This window comes from Opisthorchis viverrini, assembly GCF_000715545.1.
Source record: "Opisthorchis viverrini unplaced genomic scaffold opera_v5_39, whole genome shotgun sequence".
Lineage (NCBI taxonomy): Eukaryota > Metazoa > Platyhelminthes > Trematoda > Opisthorchiida > Opisthorchiidae > Opisthorchis > Opisthorchis viverrini.
The window spans coordinates 130041-146925 of NW_008751696.1; the positions used below are offsets into that span (position 1 = coordinate 130041).

Here is a 16885-nt window from a genome sequence, read left to right on the forward strand (position 1 = left end):
GTGTCGAAGCAAAATTCCTAGATTATTCAGTGGACCAAAACGTACCTGTTAGCGCCAAATGTGAGTTCTGCGTCAGCTACCAACGCACCTTTACACGACTTCTGTTCACCCTCTAATTTCTCTTTGCACAGGCAGCGTCGTAAGTTAAAGTGGATCTCGATTAGTGACCAGAAGCCACAAAACTCTCCACGTCAGCTAGTAATAGATACCATTCGAGTATCAGATTCCGTCTTAGGTCAGGACAGTTCTGAAGTTCGATTTTCACTGTGATATCTTATAACACGCTTAACCGGCCCCCACAATCAAAACCTGTATGTGATGCGCGAATAAAGTAAGAGAACGATCCGCGTCGATGATCTACAGAAGTAGCACTTAGAATAATGAAGTCCGGCTTGATGTTCCCTATAGCAATGTTGTGATGGGCTGAAAATCAACAGAACAGTAGCAAAATATCTCTGATTATGAATTCGGGACGATTGTTAACATAAGTTTCCCAGTCTGGAAATCAGCAAACGGTAGACTGGGGCCCCTGAACTCAGAATTGTCATACAGCCAATTGTCATATGGACATGAACAATCAGGTCGATGACCTCGGGAGACAAACTGGGGATGGGTGGGCGTTATTGAAACAGGAAGTACGATGGGAACCTGGGAATATACATACGATATGGGCCTCATCAGAGAGTGGCCTCTCATTTGGGGCGGCTCTTTTAGGGGAGCTAATGTCATCTGGTACCTTGTGGCTGGCGTGGAAAGGGTGGCAACCTCCACTGATTGGACACAGAAGATTCAACAACCCAGATGAAGGGTTGTCCATGAACAAATCACGCCTTATAATCTCATCCGGTTATTCTGACCACTTCCATCAGATTTGCATTGTCCTTATTGGGTCTTTCATAACTGGCCACCAGTACAACATATTAGGATCATCAGCATTTCATAAGGGCTTTCTTGCAACGTTTCTCAGTCTAAAGAACAAACCAGTGGTTGAGTCTCTATAGACTACAACCTAGCTGTTACATCCTAGTTCACAACAACTTCCCAGTTACCGATGATCATCGGGGTTAACTTCAATACTGCTTTCCCTAAGAAAAGGGAAATGAAAATCAGAAACATCCTGTGTGGAATCCGGCTGACCTGCGGCTGTGTTATCTCGCTTCACCGCCTTCATTTTCGACACGGTTAATTGAACTACTGCGGTTGATCAACAGAGCGTAAAATTGCTTTGCCTCGCCAGCACGGGGCTGGGTCTACAGGGCATATCGATCCATGTAATGATGCATTGGTAGCATTCTGGCACGGGTAATCTGAAAAAGCTATGACCGAAAAATTGGCGTGTCGAAATGAAAAACACACAAACATGGAGAAAGTGTGTGTGGGAAACTAAAACTATACCGTTCAGTATGTAGTCCGTCAGCATGGGGGTGAGATTAGGATTGTTTGTGAGAATGGCCAGAAGCAGTTCGTTAAACACTTGCAGCTGTTCGACGGATGGTCCCTCTTCATACGGCGACCGATGATAAGGTATCGTAGTTGTTAAATTCTGAGAAAAGAGATAAGCAGATCAACAGGCATTGGCAAAAACAACCTGAAATATGTCTGGTAGGTGACGGGTAAAAAAATGAACATCCTGTGGTACCTGTTGGAAGCCTTGGATGTAAAATATGCAATAAATTGTGTGTAGACCACCAACATACATTGTCTAACACAGGACGTACAAAATGGTTCTTAGGATGATGAGTCCTAATCTTAACCTTCAAGAAGTTGTTCAACATGACTACAACACCACGATACCTAGTTCACTATCGTTAATTTTGGTATACTGATGAAACAATTCTTAACGTGCGATAGCCGCTCTTTACGATTCTCGCATGATTTAACCGACTTGACAAAGTGACGATACAAGTGATACCTTTTCCCTGATAAGGAATGAAAAATTCGTAGAGTCAATGGCATTCGCTTCAGGCTCCTAGCGCAACAGTAAGATGAGTCGATGATGCGTTTTATTGGAGCCTAGGTGAAGGTTTAAAATCTGCAGCCTCCCAATGATGAGCATGCGGTGATAGCTACTGCTTACCCATGGCTCCGTTGGACCGGTATGAAAGTGGGAATTGCTATTTGGAAGAAGGTAAACGTAACTTACGGTAAGTGTTGCATGTCAGAGTCTTCTGCGTAACTTCAAAGCTCAAAATGCACTCGATAGGGTCACTGAAGTAGGGTATGCCACTAAGCACCAAGCTTAGCTCTTGATCTTCAAATTTTTCACCGGGAACTTACTAAGCCATGTGAACTGCTTCATGTCTGGTGGGTGAGTAGACTGTAAGCCACCCTTCAGCATAGCCCTTTAAATCTATTCTTTTCAGTAGTGAAAAAATTGGTGAATGAGTTCATTAAGTGGCTCTTGTGAAGCGTTCGCTCCTCGGAGCTCGGCTGTATATAGAAAATGCAAGTTTTTAAGCCGATACCCAACACTTAGTAAAGCCTTACAGGGGCAACATATATAAACGGTTCAGTTGATATGTTCCCCATTGAGGCCTAAAGATGAATCACGTGACCTAGTTCATATCGAATAAGGCGAAATTCATCTGTAGAACTTACACTACGAAATTCACTTACTCCTGTCTGGATAGGAAGACCAGTGACGGGACGAGGTGAATTGAGAACGACAAAAGGGCTACGTATAACCCAGTATCAAAAAGCAGTGACTATCAGCAGAGGCGCGCAAAATTCACTTAATCAGAATACACGAGACCAGCGTATGAAAAGAAAGGGCATCTATACTGGACACCAGATCCACCTTCAATTAGTGTGACTTGATTGCCTTACCATAAATGTGCGCATTCAGTAAAGCAAATGTGCTCAGGTGTGCATTGAAACACGTAAAAAACCAACGCAGACAGAACAAAAAAAGCCACGTGCGACGTGCGTGTGGATGACAGAAGTATGGAGGATAGAAAATGCCCGCCCCGTTTGGTTGGAAAAACCTACCCGAATGGCTTACGCAACGTTGTGGTCGAAAACTTACCTCACTGGCCAAGGTAGTTATCGGAGGTCAGCACACACTAGGCACGAACTGAACGACCCACGGGAAAGTGGACAATTAGTGCACAAAATTCAGGTTGAGGTAGGATGAAACGAGGTGTTCCGCTTCCCGAAATGAACACAAATTTGCGTAGAATACGAATAATTTACAATTGTACCGCAGATAGGGTAAGACGGATACTTATAAGCTCAGTGCGACTGAAGCTATTGAGAACCAGCTAGATACTATGTATTAGGTATAGCAATAACGAAAAAACCATTGTGGAAATTTGCATTTGATGTTTTCGGAACTAGGGAGCTGATAAAACTCACCTTATACTCAAGAATGTCTGCACTAATCTCCTGATTTCCAACAAGATGGCCAGACGCAGAGTGAGTGAGTGTAGGTGGGATGGTGGGCAATTCGATTTGGGATGACGTTGGTGTTGTCACCGCTGAACGTGCCTCTCGTATGCACATCGGGACCATCCCAGAAGCAGCATCGCGTTTCGCGGTTCGGCGCAAGAGTGCGCGAAAAGAACCACTGGTTCCTGAATTCAAAGCCTCACTGGCTTTCCGACTGGCCCATTTGCGCAGGCGGACAATTGTTGCAGCCCTTGACGAATTTACTGTAGGATGGGGAGCAGACTTGCCTGAAGAGCTATTATTGCTTCGACAAATACGGGAGTTATGCAGATCCATTCGCTCGTAAGGGTTGCGGACAGAATTCACGGGACACTGATCCGAAAGTAGATTTTGCTCAACGCTATTCAGTTCGTCCGGACCACGACTTAGTCGATGCCATTGGCGTTTCAGTAGAGCTGTGGCTGAGGTAGCCGCGGCGACAGCAGCGTGTGCAGCCGATTGTGCACCTATGTTTGACAAATGGAGGAAGTCATGGATCTCATTAATGCTCACGGATTTTCTACAATGAGTTTTGAATATCAAGTAATCATGTTAAAGATTGAACGACAATGCGACCACTTTCGCCCAGAGGCGAAAGTCACCATTTCCAAAGCTGTGGAAGAATTTGTACGAAAAATTTGCAAACATTCATTAAAGGAGTTCAACAAGCTACAAATGAAATTCCTTTCTGTGTGTGCAGAAAGCACATTTTACTAAATATACGCCCGAGAGCAGTTAGTGCAACTTGGAATGTCTGGTGCACAAAACTAAATCAAAATACCAGTGAGGCCACCGAAGGTAAAGCTGGGAGAGCAATATACAACAAGGACCAGTGCCTTGATCGCTGGGCTAACTAGGACATCGAAAATTGTCCCCTGTTCTAGCATACAGTTCGCAGCTTCAAAGTTCAAGATCCTCCCTCAGGCTTTCTCACTCCAAAATGCATCTCTAAAATTCAAAAGTAGTTTCAGTTTGTTGATGGGGTTATTTATCTCGACAGCTGCATCAGCCGTAACCCCACTGTGACAACTTTACAGTCAACGCACGCATCATCAAGGCACAAGTAATATCTGCAAAATTACGACCTGTTTGGAGTCAGAAACAAATATCACTGAGGTCGAAACGTCGTGCGCACAAAATGACCATGACAGCAGTTCCACTCTATAGCTTTGAAATTCGGCCTGAATATCTCAAGCATATTCACGTATTCGATCACCGATTTCTCTGCAGTAGAAGAGGTCTTAACTGACCTCAGCATATACATAATGAAACGGTCCGTGAGCGGCGAGTCCGTAAATTTCTGCTCGAGCAGCAGATAAAGCTGATCAAGTTAGGGTACTTGAAGCATGTATTATGTATGTCCAACCAACGTCAAACAAAGAGAAACTTAAAAACACACATTTGCATACCAATTCGGTTTTGACGGGATACTCATTTGGAATCCAGGTGATTTTTTAAGCAACTGAATGTGCTGCACCTGGCCGCCTCGCCTTTCACTTGATACGATATTCGAGATATCTAGATAGATGTGTAGACGTAATACACTACTCCCGTCAAAACCAAACTTTTAAGCAAAGGAGTGAATCCGCTAATTTCGTGCAACTTGGGACCAAGCAGAACATAAGGTTCAAACTACTAGCCGGGAGGTCGCGGGTTCGAGACTCTTCGGAGTTTCGTGAGATGCGCACTGCTGATGATTCCCAATAAGGATGAAACAGCTGTACAGTGCTTCTCGGTCTTTCAGCATAGATTGGCTTCACTTACAGGACGAAATCCCACACAAAATATCCCAAATCTCCTCACACTACCCACAATATATAAGGTAGTCGGAAACTCGGGGACTGTGTCTATCTCATTAGCCACAAGAAGGGCGAAACCGGTCGTGGACTGTCGACGAATTTTCAGAAACCTTATGGGTAGTGTATTAAATGGACGAAGAGAAACTTGTATTCCACAGCAAACTGTTGTTGGCAAACGGCTCGGAGGGGACAGACTATGATGTGGTAAAATGCGATGCGGATGGTTCTTCTCATTTTGAGAGCGGCAAGATCTTTGCGCCCTTCTGGATGTAGTAAGGCGATCACCCTTACACATGGCTGGAAATCCTGCAGGACATGGCACATACGCGAACCCAGTAGCGAATTTACTGTCACTCCCTAGCAGAACTACCTAGCTCATACTTGTCTATCGTTGTAAGCTGGACTTGTGTTGGGTGAGGTGCGCAAGGGATGTTCGGTCGATCCCGCTGACGATTCACTGCTCCAACACAATGTTCAGATATGTTTGATATTTTTTACATGTGGGTATCTCTTTCTTGGATGTTTTATCGAGGAACATAAGGCTTTTGTAATAATTGCCCATGCCTGTCCTTTTCCCTCACCTTTTACAAAGGACTTTTTCCATGGTTGTCTAGCAGTTGAACACCAGTTTCACTAGTGTTGCATTGCACCACATAATGACGATGAGGACCCTCAGTCATCGAAATTACGCTACTTTCCCGGTGAACAATTAAAAATTCCACGCCTACGAATGTGATTCGGAGGGTCGCGACGTGGGACAGACGATGTGCGAAGTTACCCTCAGAAAATAGCATACGGAAATGTTCGTGACTTCATTTGTCTTCGATGACACTGCCATCCTTACGTCGACCACCGTAGCTGTGCTGTCCTATGAGGTCTTTGAGAATGAAGCTCGTGACTTTCATTTCATTTTTAGGGTAGGGAAGCGAACATCAAAAGCCTGAGCTAGACAACTAGAATACGATTCACATAACCGGTTTTTTTGTCAACCGATTAGGCGATAATTGCAAAACCCAGACCAACAGTAGTGGTATTCATGCTCCGTGGTATGTCTCGTGATTCGCCATATTGCACACAAATCATAAAATCACATTTCTGTAAGAAAATTTCAATTATCTAACTTATTAGGCATGGTGCGGTATGCAGCCCAGAGGTAACCAGTAGAGTTGGATCCAATTTTTAGACACCCTGCTTCAGGATTTCTAAACAACAACCTATTGTTACACCTTTAATTCTGAAAAAAGCAATCCGCGTTGGGGAGTAGTAGGTCAAAATTGCTTAGCTTTTTCAGTCTCATTCAGGAGGTTTGACAGGTTGCCCACCAGCCTGGCAGCAAGGTTAGTGACACCGATGGTGTACATAGACGGGAGAAAGGGAACAATTTGGAGGGCACTGTATTCAGTATCTATAAATGAAGGGAGAAACAATATGGAAGCACGCAACAGACAAATCTCAAACCACTCATGAAAAAGTGCGCAGTCCGCACTTCAAGAGTCCATGCAGGCATGTGAATCTAAATAATCCAGACAGAATTGTTCACTTATGGTACCATTGGAGGCACAGGTGCCATGCAACCCGGAAACAAGAACTGAATTTTGTCAGGAGTCCCGAACACCAGCAGGACCAATGGACTGAAACTTTCTGCCCTGAACTATCTCGAGGTTAGGTAAACCCGCAGTGCTAGAGGCTACTGGTAAATAAAAAAAATCGTCCAGCTGTAGCACCCTTCCGGTGCCTAACTGTCAGGTTGCCCAAGCCTACACAGGGGAAGTCGAGAGGCGGAGGTCGGGTTTGAACCACGTACCTTCCGGTCAGTAAATTCGCGCTCTAACCACTTGGGCCATCTCGCCCCCAAATAATACAGCAGTTGAGTAGAGAGAGAAACTGAAGAACAAGGCGCTACTCCGAATTAAGGTGCCGAAAGATAGTTGACTCACGTGAGAGTACAGGAGCTGGACATTTTTGTCCCCCAACAGGTCTGTCAGTGTGACCCACTACTGACGGACTACTGAAATCGCTCGCTTCGAATTCGTCGTTCCCGTGTTCATAGTCAAAAGGTTTGACAGTGTCCATCACCGTAGGATTCAGTGAACTACTGATAGGAGGCATACTGCAGCGACGTCGCCTTCTTTCGAGTCGACGAAGCATTTCATCTAGACGAGCAATAAATATGTCTTTTTGTTCCTGCTCAAAATCCAGTTCTTCCCGATAAGCTAATTCTTGGACCAACACGGCCGAATATTCCCGCACACATGCTTCCAGTTCTTCCAACAACGCGTTCAATTGATTCAGGGATAGATTTTCTAGATCTACAAGAAAACAAAGCCGAAAGAGTGAGTTCGTTTCACTTTGCTCACCCGGAAGCAGCTACGGCTTCATGCAATAATGAGATCATTCTAATTAGATTATTGAATCCTATGAAGAAAATCAATACCAAATGAACAGAATGATGGGAGAAGTGAGATAAGTTTTTTTGTTTTGATGAGAAACTTATGTGCGTTTGTGCGTCAGGGTGAACATAGCAGGAAACCAGAGGCCGAGAATGGGTGACGTCTTCATTCTCCCATGGAGAAAAGAAGTACAGAGCTGCTCGTAAATTTTTCCTCACTGGAGTTCAACAACTTCAGCAGCACACCACCCCCCTGTGCATGCACGCGCGCAAAAGTCAGTGCTTTGGATCGCGCGATTGTACTGGGAGATGATATCAGCCAAAGATAGAGACCGTTTTTATTGTTCTCCATTAAATGTGAAAAAAAACGAAAAAAGTGGTGCAGACAGAAGAACAAATGGAATATGAATATCCAATGAAACTGCACTTGAATGCCACGGAAAACAATGGTTATTTGGTAAAAGGTAACCGCCATTATCAGGTTGGGATTGACGATAAAAAATTGAAAGGACGGGATTGATCTATTGCGCTAGGTTGAGTAAGACTGCTTCCAAAATCTTTAAAGATATTTCCAGAAAACTGATGCTACAGTGGAAGAAAGGGAAACAGCCAACACTGTTCGGAGACATTTATAGTAATTACCTAGCCTAGTAAGTTAGCTGTTGATCACGTGGTAGTGGATGCGTTCACCGAGCCTGGCCGTTGTGTTGCAAACGTTTCATCATCGTCAGTGCGCGGTTAGTCGGCTGGGCGATTCATCTAATTCTGCATGTGTTAATAATTTTTAAACAGTAGCTTATATCTACAACCCTTGGCGATTGGCTAGTGTGTAATTTGATTGATCTATTTGAGATGTGTGTTCCTCCATGGTCAGATCTTCCGGCTCCTGACCGGCCCATATTGCACCTCTGTGTGGTGCAAGTTCTATTGGTTATTCTGTTAGATCTTCTGATTAACTGATTCGCATTCGACTCGAGTGTGCATTACAGTAGTGTCAATTTTAACCGATAAGTTTCGCATCCTACTATTAGCTCCCATTAGAAACCTTCATGACCCGAACGGTTCCTAAGATCACTCCAGTAGACTTAAGAGAACCCTAGTTAAGGGGCGCTGATGATCCCACAACATTAGGTTCGATATCAAAGATTACATCATATTGTCATGATAACGATGGCCGATCGCATATATGGCACTATCGTCGGCTAGCTTAATGTGGTGAACCTTGTTCATGATCCCCGCTCATTATCTGACGACAGACATGCTCAATAAACCGTCCGTCCGCTCATCATCATCATAGACACCATGACATCAGTGTTCAACACGGATGGTTTTACTTGAGAGCCTCATTGTGGAAAGAATAAAAATGGACGGGGAAGGGACTTGTTGCTGTCTTATTACAATTCCTCCGAGGTGCCTACACCTCATTCAAGTAATCTGCATATAAACTGACAACACAAATGTCATTGACATCGATTAGCAGACATATCTTGCTGCGTCTCCAACAAGGCACAGTGGGGATCGCTCGGTCTCCACACGAGCTGTAGCCCTCAGACAACGATTGTCGAACACCTGAAGACGTCTCCATTCCGCTGCTCGAACACGACTGGTCTCAAGGCTATACAAGAAAACAGCCCGGATTGTACCTTGAAACACACATCCCTTGAGATTTAAGGATATACCACTTTGACGCCACAGGTGTCTCAAATTAGCAAATGCGACTCAAACCTTACAGATTCGTGCACTGACCTCATCTGTCACACTACAATCAGGACTAACACAACTTCCAAAATACGTAAAACGCTCCACAACTTCGAGTGCTACCCCTTGGATTGTAAGTGGCGTGTTCAGTGACCGCATGTCCAGGAACATGACCTTACACTTTGTGGGTGCAAAATGCACACCAAAGGAATGGATGACTTTGGTCAGCCTCTCTCATGGAATATGAATATCCAATGAAACTGCACTTGAATGCCACGGAAAACAATGGTTATTTGGTAAAAGGTAACCGCCATTATCAGGTTGGGATTGACGATAAAAAATTGAAAGGACGGGATTGATCTATTGCGCTAGGTTGAGTAAGACTGCTTCCAAAATCTTTAAAGATATTTCCAGAAAACTGATGCTACAGTGGAAGAAAGGGAAACAGCCAACACTGTTCGGAGACATTTATAGTAATTACCTAGCCTAGTAAGTTAGCTGTTGATCACGTGGTAGTGGATGCGTTCACCGAGCCTGGCCGTTGTGTTGCAAACGTTTCATCATCGTCAGTGCGCGGTTAGTCGGCTGGGCGATTCATCTAATTCTGCATGTGTTAATAATTTTTAAACAGTAGCTTATATCTACAACCCTTGGCGATTGGCTAGTGTGTAATTTGATTGATCTATTTGAGATGTGTGTTCCTCCATGGTCAGATCTTCCGGCTCCTGACCGGCCCATATTGCACCTCTGTGTGGTGCAAGTTCTATTGGTTATTCTGTTAGATCTTCTGATTAACTGATTCGCATTCGACTCGAGTGTGCATTACAGTAGTGTCAATTTTAACCGATAAGTTTCGCATCCTACTATTAGCTCCCATTAGAAACCTTCATGACCCGAACGGTTCCTAAGATCACTCCAGTAGACTTAAGAGAACCCTAGTTAAGGGGCGCTGATGATCCCACAACATTAGGTTCGATATCAAAGATTACATCATATTGTCATGATAACGATGGCCGATCGCATATATGGCACTATCGTCGGCTAGCTTAATGTGGTGAACCTTGTTCATGATCCCCGCTCATTATCTGACGACAGACATGCTCAATAAACCGTCCGTCCGCTCATCATCATCATAGACACCATGACATCAGTGTTCAACACGGATGGTTTTACTTGAGAGCCTCATTGTGGAAAGAATAAAAATGGACGGGGAAGGGACTTGTTGCTGTCTTATTACAATTCCTCCGAGGTGCCTACACCTCATTCAAGTAATCTGCATATAAACTGACAACACAAATGTCATTGACATCGATTAGCAGACATATCTTGCTGCGTCTCCAACAAGGCACAGTGGGGATCGCTCGGTCTCCACACGAGCTGTAGCCCTCAGACAACGATTGTCGAACACCTGAAGACGTCTCCATTCCGCTGCTCGAACACGACTGGTCTCAAGGCTATACAAGAAAACAGCCCGGATTGTACCTTGAAACACACATCCCTTGAGATTTAAGGATATACCACTTTGACGCCACAGGTGTCTCAAATTAGCAAATGCGACTCAAACCTTACAGATTCGTGCACTGACCTCATCTGTCACACTACAATCAGGACTAACACAACTTCCAAGATACGTAAAACGCTCCACAACTTCGAGTGCTACCCCTTGGATTGTAAGTGGCGTGTTCAGTGACCGCATGTCCAGGAACATGACCTTACACTTTGTGGGTGCAAAATGCACACCAAAGGAATGGATGACTTTGGTCAGCCTCTCTCCCCTCTTCAAAGACGAGAATGATATCGTCTGCATATTCTGGATCGACAACGATTTTGTCACAGGCTATTTGAACACCGGGGTCTGGAAAACCTTCGAGCGTTCGTCTCATTATCTCATCGATCACGAAATTGAATAAGGATGGAGAGAAAGGACACCCTGATGGACACCAACTAGTGTACGGAAGCTTTTGAAGAGCTCACCGTTTACTCTCACGTCCGGAAGTCTGAGAATACAAGGAACGTATTATGTTCACAAATTTATAGGTCGCTTGTACGTACGTTTTAGTACAAAGAGGAGTGCGAAGATCTGGTCAACGCAACCCCAACAAGCCAGAACCCCGTTTGTTGCCCTTGAGTGAGTGCCTCACGAGCCACCGTAAGGCAACGAAGCAAAAGTGACGCCGGCAGTCTGGTTACAACCTGGGATAAGCTGATGCCCCTGCGGTTACCATACTCACTACGTGCCCCTTTTTGAAAATAGGCTGACTGACTCTCCCCAGTTTTCTGGGACAGTCTTCTTTTCCCAAATGCAGGCAAACAGATCAGACAAGCACTGACCTAGAATTTCACCCCCATCTTCGAACAATGGAGGTTCGAGATAATCGGGCCAGAGGCTCTGTGGCACTTGGAATAACATGTGCAGTAATAAACCTCCGATGCCGTAGCGGAATTCACGCTCACCGTGCGGGATTCTATGACAACTGTGGGCTCCAGATGAGTGTCACCTGGCGGCCACGATAGCTGTTGTCCGAAGTATTCGGCCCACCGGCCGAGGCGTTCTTCTTTATCCATGGCCGTTTATTGCGATTAGTCAAACAGGGGAACGATAAGTCGGTTGAAATATTAACGAAATTCCCACTCACATTGCGAACAATACTGGCGCGCTCATCGTGGGCCATCTCCGTCTGTTGGGTTTGTGTTTCTGGATACTGCTGCACACGAGGACACCGGAATATGGTGTGGGCGTATTCGCTCGATTGTCCCAGATGTCCCTAATCCGTTGGGCCGCACTACAGGACCATGTAAACATGCACCTTGATGGAACACTCCCGAAGCCACTGACTGTCCGTTCCGTTCCCGTATTTCTGTGGATACACTTGGTCGGGACAAATCCCTTGGGGCAAGTCGATTTGCCTGAAGCCAACTCCCACTTAGGTGGTGGCTTTTTCTAACATGAACACATCCCTACAACATTGACACGGTGCTGGATGACACATTAATCCACTGTGAATCTGATATTGTTTGATGATTTTTACAACTCTCCGAAGATAGGTATGATCATCCGTTTCACTAAGCGAGCATGAATATGTAAAATATTAAAACAAAGTGCCTTAACTATTTACGTATTCGATGTAGGTGGATGGAATCGCACATGACAGCAACAAATTCAAAAGGACATCGACAACACCATACCTGATTCAGAAATCGGACTTGCATCAATGGCTACGCCGGAGAGGGGCGCATCGCCGTTAGGGGATGGCTCTCCAAACGAAGGAAGAAGGATGTCTTCATCATGTCCCTGAGAAAAGTAGTGGTCCGTTTAGGAATAACTCACCATAATCAAGTCGATTTCACGAATCACTTCCTCTGCTGTTTTGATGGGCTCATTTTCATCATCGTATGTATCTGGAAGCTGAGATGTTATAAGTGAGTGATGATCAAAAGCAAAGGCAAGGTCCTCGTCCTCCGGCAAATCAAGGTTCAATCCATTCGGCTTCTAGTAAATCATGTAAGGAGAGTGATAGAAACGCACTTGTTCTGAATCCAAACTCAAAGAATTAATGAATTCGCGAAAAAGAGTGCTCGTGCGCCAATCAAACGGGTCAATCGCAGGTAGAAAATCCAACATGAGCCGCAAACATCTAAGTTAACCTTAAAAAGAGCACCAACTACAGTCCTACCCAGGAGCGTGTGTCTGGTGGACTGTGTTATGGGAGTTGAGTGTCTCGTCAAAATCCAGGTCCGGGTGTAATTGAAAACATTTTTCCAGTTCACATTCAAATGCACTCCCCAGATTTAATGCATGTAAACTGGATAAAACAGTATCGGCTTCGTCATGCTCTTGCAAATTGGTTTCACCGTTCAACATCCAAATGGAGTAAGTCAGTGTGCTGGAGTTAACAAAAAAGCAATAAGTTTGGAAGAGAAGGGTACCTTTCCGGATCCAACTGCTATTTCAATATCAAGGAGTTAGAAATCTATATTTATGGGTGCAGTTTTTCAAAGAATGGATTAAGATTGGCTTAATCGTCAAAACTAAAATCGGTTTTATTGGATTTTTTTAAGGAAATCAAGTGTCTCATCAGGGTGAATCCTCATCACCCGAAAAGTAGCACTCAAACAACATACCAAGGGGGAACTATTTCTATTGCACAGCAAAAATATAGATCAGTTGGGACCAGTTGACTCCAGAAAACAGGGTTTCAGTAGCTACGGTGGAATGGAGTAAAATTGCCTATTTGGAAAACTGTCTGCTTTCTGGAAGGGCGCGGCTTGCCTTTTCTGGAAGGAGTAATCAGTGTGTATGTATCAAACTCCGATAAAAAAATGGGTGTTACGGGTGCGGATTATATCCTGAATATGAGAACAAGACAGAACTGCACACAATGAATAGCGCCTTACTTGTCGAACAAGTGACGCACATAAGCTGGAAGTAAAGGCGAAGCATGATTGACATGAAGCGTGATAGGACAGGCATGGAGATAGTGACAAAGGATAGTCGTGACATTCACCCTGGCCGTTGAGTGCTTTTCGGGAGTAGCACGATACACATATATAAAACTGAGCTACTGAAAAAAGCTAAACATACTGGTAGCATAAAACAAAGGTCGTATGGATTACACAAGACGAGGTAGTAACCTTTACCCGGAAGAGAAGCTGTTTCCCCCATTAACCCCATTACTGGAAACTGAACTGAACCTGAACCGGGCGCCGCAGGTTGTCAACCTGTAATGACGTGAAAATCTAAATCCTTGAACCACGTTTTTACTGCCCCTTTGGCCTCGCGACTTGTCTCTAGCTGCCAGGTCCGTGGTTCAAACCCAACCACGGAATCTCGACTGATCCTGTTTGGGATTAAGCGACCTGGCAGCATCTCAGCCCTCGTACAAACTTCGGTTGGTATGACAACTATCCACGTTACAGCTGAACTTCATTATTCAAAGAGGCTCTCCTACCAGGTTGTTCAACGGATGTAAGCTTGGCAAGGTTTCTCGACCCTTCAGATTATGGATTAACATATGTGTGGTAACTTGTCTCCTGGTAGTTACACTGCCGTATTAATTTTACGCCCATCACCACTGCCTTATGGTCGGGCTTTAGGACGTAGGTTCGGGACCCCAATAATCTTCCTGCCTAAGAGTGGGCACCCAGAGGATTTATCAGTCCACGTACGAACACGACGTCCACACACGACGTTCCACATCGGCTGTTGTGTCGTGACATCAGCTGATTTGCTTTCTACGCCTCATACATTAGGGCGCATGAATGAAAACATTCAACTGCTGAGCCGTCCCATCTTTCTTCACTACCTCATAACTCCCGACTTGTCCCGCTCTAAAAAAGATCCCACCTGCAGGCACGTCAGCTAAGCACCTAGGAACTTGACACAACGCACGACCACCGTCGATACTTATCATTCCGTGCCGCAACCGGTCACATCCGTCGCCTCATGGTGTCATCAACCCGATCACCTTCGTTGCTGCAAACGACAGGACGGGTAACCTAACACAGACTAATGTTGACAACACCGTTATCATTACCCCTCATAGAAACACTAGATGAGATCTGGTGCTTCACTCTAACACGACCATGTCAAATTAGTTGAATAAAACCTTACAATCCAAAAAGGAAGGAAACTGGGGCAGGCAGGGGATCTAGAGCCAGTGCTTGCGTGCGTCTGGTTGGACTGTGCCACAGGCGAAATTTCCACCACTATGCAAAGACGTGGCAACCTCGCCCCAGTATGAATTCACATCTGATTGTGGAGCATTTGAAAGACTCTAGAAGACGGTTCTGTCTAATATCCAAAGCTGCCAGTCTTTCAGTTGCCAAGCGATTAGTCCGCACCTTACGCGGCCCTGGAAAACGTAGGAAGAAGCGACTACGGACGAGCGCATGGTCCAGATCCACAAATATGTTCCAAAACGATCGGCGGTCAGTTATTGATCCACACCATCGGTAACTTCCTAATTGATTTCAGATCCGCTAAGCCTGCCCAATTGTGCATTCAAATCTTCGGCAATCACCACGATATTTGAGCTTTTATCTCGCCGAAATAAAACATTCAGGGCGTCATAAAAACTATCTTTGACGGCGTTGGAAATAGTCAGTTGGGGCGCATGCAGACACGATGAACAGACAGCGATCAACTTCTCCCTTGTGAGACTATTTCACAGACGTTTTCAGACGAACTGTATCCAGTCAAGCAAGGATGAATCGGCCTGGTAACTCAGGACGATACCAATCCCTGCACATACCGCCACAGCAGCCTCTGGATCACCAGAGATGCGCAGCCGAAATCGAGTGGAGACTGGTGGGGCAGTTAGCTCAATCACTGTGCTTGCATCTTGAATTCTAGTTTCTGAGACAGCACACATCAATGCCAAAAGAGTCCAGTGTGAGAGCAAGAACAGCTGCTTGCCTCAGAGTGCGGACATTGAAGGCGGCCAGATAGACTGGTTGTCAAGGTTTGAAGATTGATTTGGAGATGCCTGAGGCGCCATGTGACGAGCAGATGCTGCACGTAAAACCGATGCATGACGGAGTCATCAGTCCTAAGTGCTGGGCCTGCAAGGGGAGAGTTACTAATGGGGTGAGGAGAGGGAGGGGGAAATGTGTGAAAGATAAGGAAGGGAGGCGTCAGAAGTAGCCTGTTTTCGCTTACCAGCCCTGCTGTATACAGCGAATAAGGCGGCCAGGCTGATGGCACCACGCGACGGCCAATGTGGCATGAGTTTGTTGGACGCATATATCATGGTCGTACATGGGTCGAGATAACGTCAGGCTAGATGGCGAGATGGCCCAAGTGGTTAGATTGCGAAGTTACTGACCGGAAGGTCTGTGGTTCGAATCCGACTTCTGCCTCTCGACTTCCCCTGTCTAGGCTTGGGCAACGCGACAGTATCCCAACCCTCGTGCGTCTTATTAGTGGCAAGGAAGTTAGTCGCCGAAAAGGTGCTACAGGTGAACGGATGTCAGGCTACCCACACCTAGACAGGAGGACGATTAGGGTCCGCAACCAAAGTCTTTGGCTCAAAAGCCTAACCGCAAGGCAGCGGTGTATGGCGGAGAATGCAAATGCATTACTATTTCTACGGAACATTGTTCGGCTGTAACACCATTCCGGTGCCCAGCTGACATGCTACCCGAAGGAAGCACGAGGGCTGGGATACTGCCAGGTTGTCCAAGCCTAGACAGGGGAAGTCGAGAGGCAGAAGTCGGATTCGAACCACAGACCTTCCGGTCAGTAACTTCGCAATCTAACCACTTGGGCCATCTCGCCATCTAGCCTGACGTTATCTCGACCCATGTACGACCATGATATATGCGTCCAACAAACTCATGCCACATTGGCCGTCGCGTGGTGCCATCAGCCTGGCCGCCTTATTCGCTGTATACAGCAGGGCTGGTAAGCGAAAACAGGCTACTTCTGACGCCTCCCTTCCTTATCTTTCACACATTTCCCCCTCCCTCTCCTCACCCCATTAGTAACTCTCCCCTTGCAGGCCCAGCACTTAGGACTGATGACTCCGTCATGCATCGGTTTTACGTGCAGCATCTGCTCGTCACATGGCGCCTC

General features: G+C 45.6%; 2 protein-coding genes across 2 annotated transcripts; one reads left to right on the forward strand and one right to left on the reverse strand.

Annotated features, from left to right (window-relative positions):
- Positions 1-1250: 1250 nt before the first annotated feature.
- T265_02953 (hypothetical protein) lies at positions 1251-13174 on the reverse strand (the record flags this gene model as incomplete). Its single annotated transcript, XM_009167332.1, has 7 exons — positions 1251-1307; positions 3355-3893; positions 7163-7534; positions 12499-12604; positions 12641-12802; positions 12839-12947; positions 12987-13174. 7 exons carry the CDS (start codon positions 13172-13174, stop codon positions 1251-1253), a joined length of 1533 nt encoding a protein of 510 aa, XP_009165596.1.
- T265_02954 (hypothetical protein) lies at positions 3907-4143 on the forward strand (the record flags this gene model as incomplete). The annotated part of the gene is made up of 1 exon (XM_009167333.1): positions 3907-4143. The coding sequence occupies one exon, from the start codon at positions 3907-3909 to the stop codon at positions 4141-4143; it is 237 nt and encodes a 78-aa protein (XP_009165597.1).
- Positions 13175-16885: the final 3711 nt, after the last annotated feature.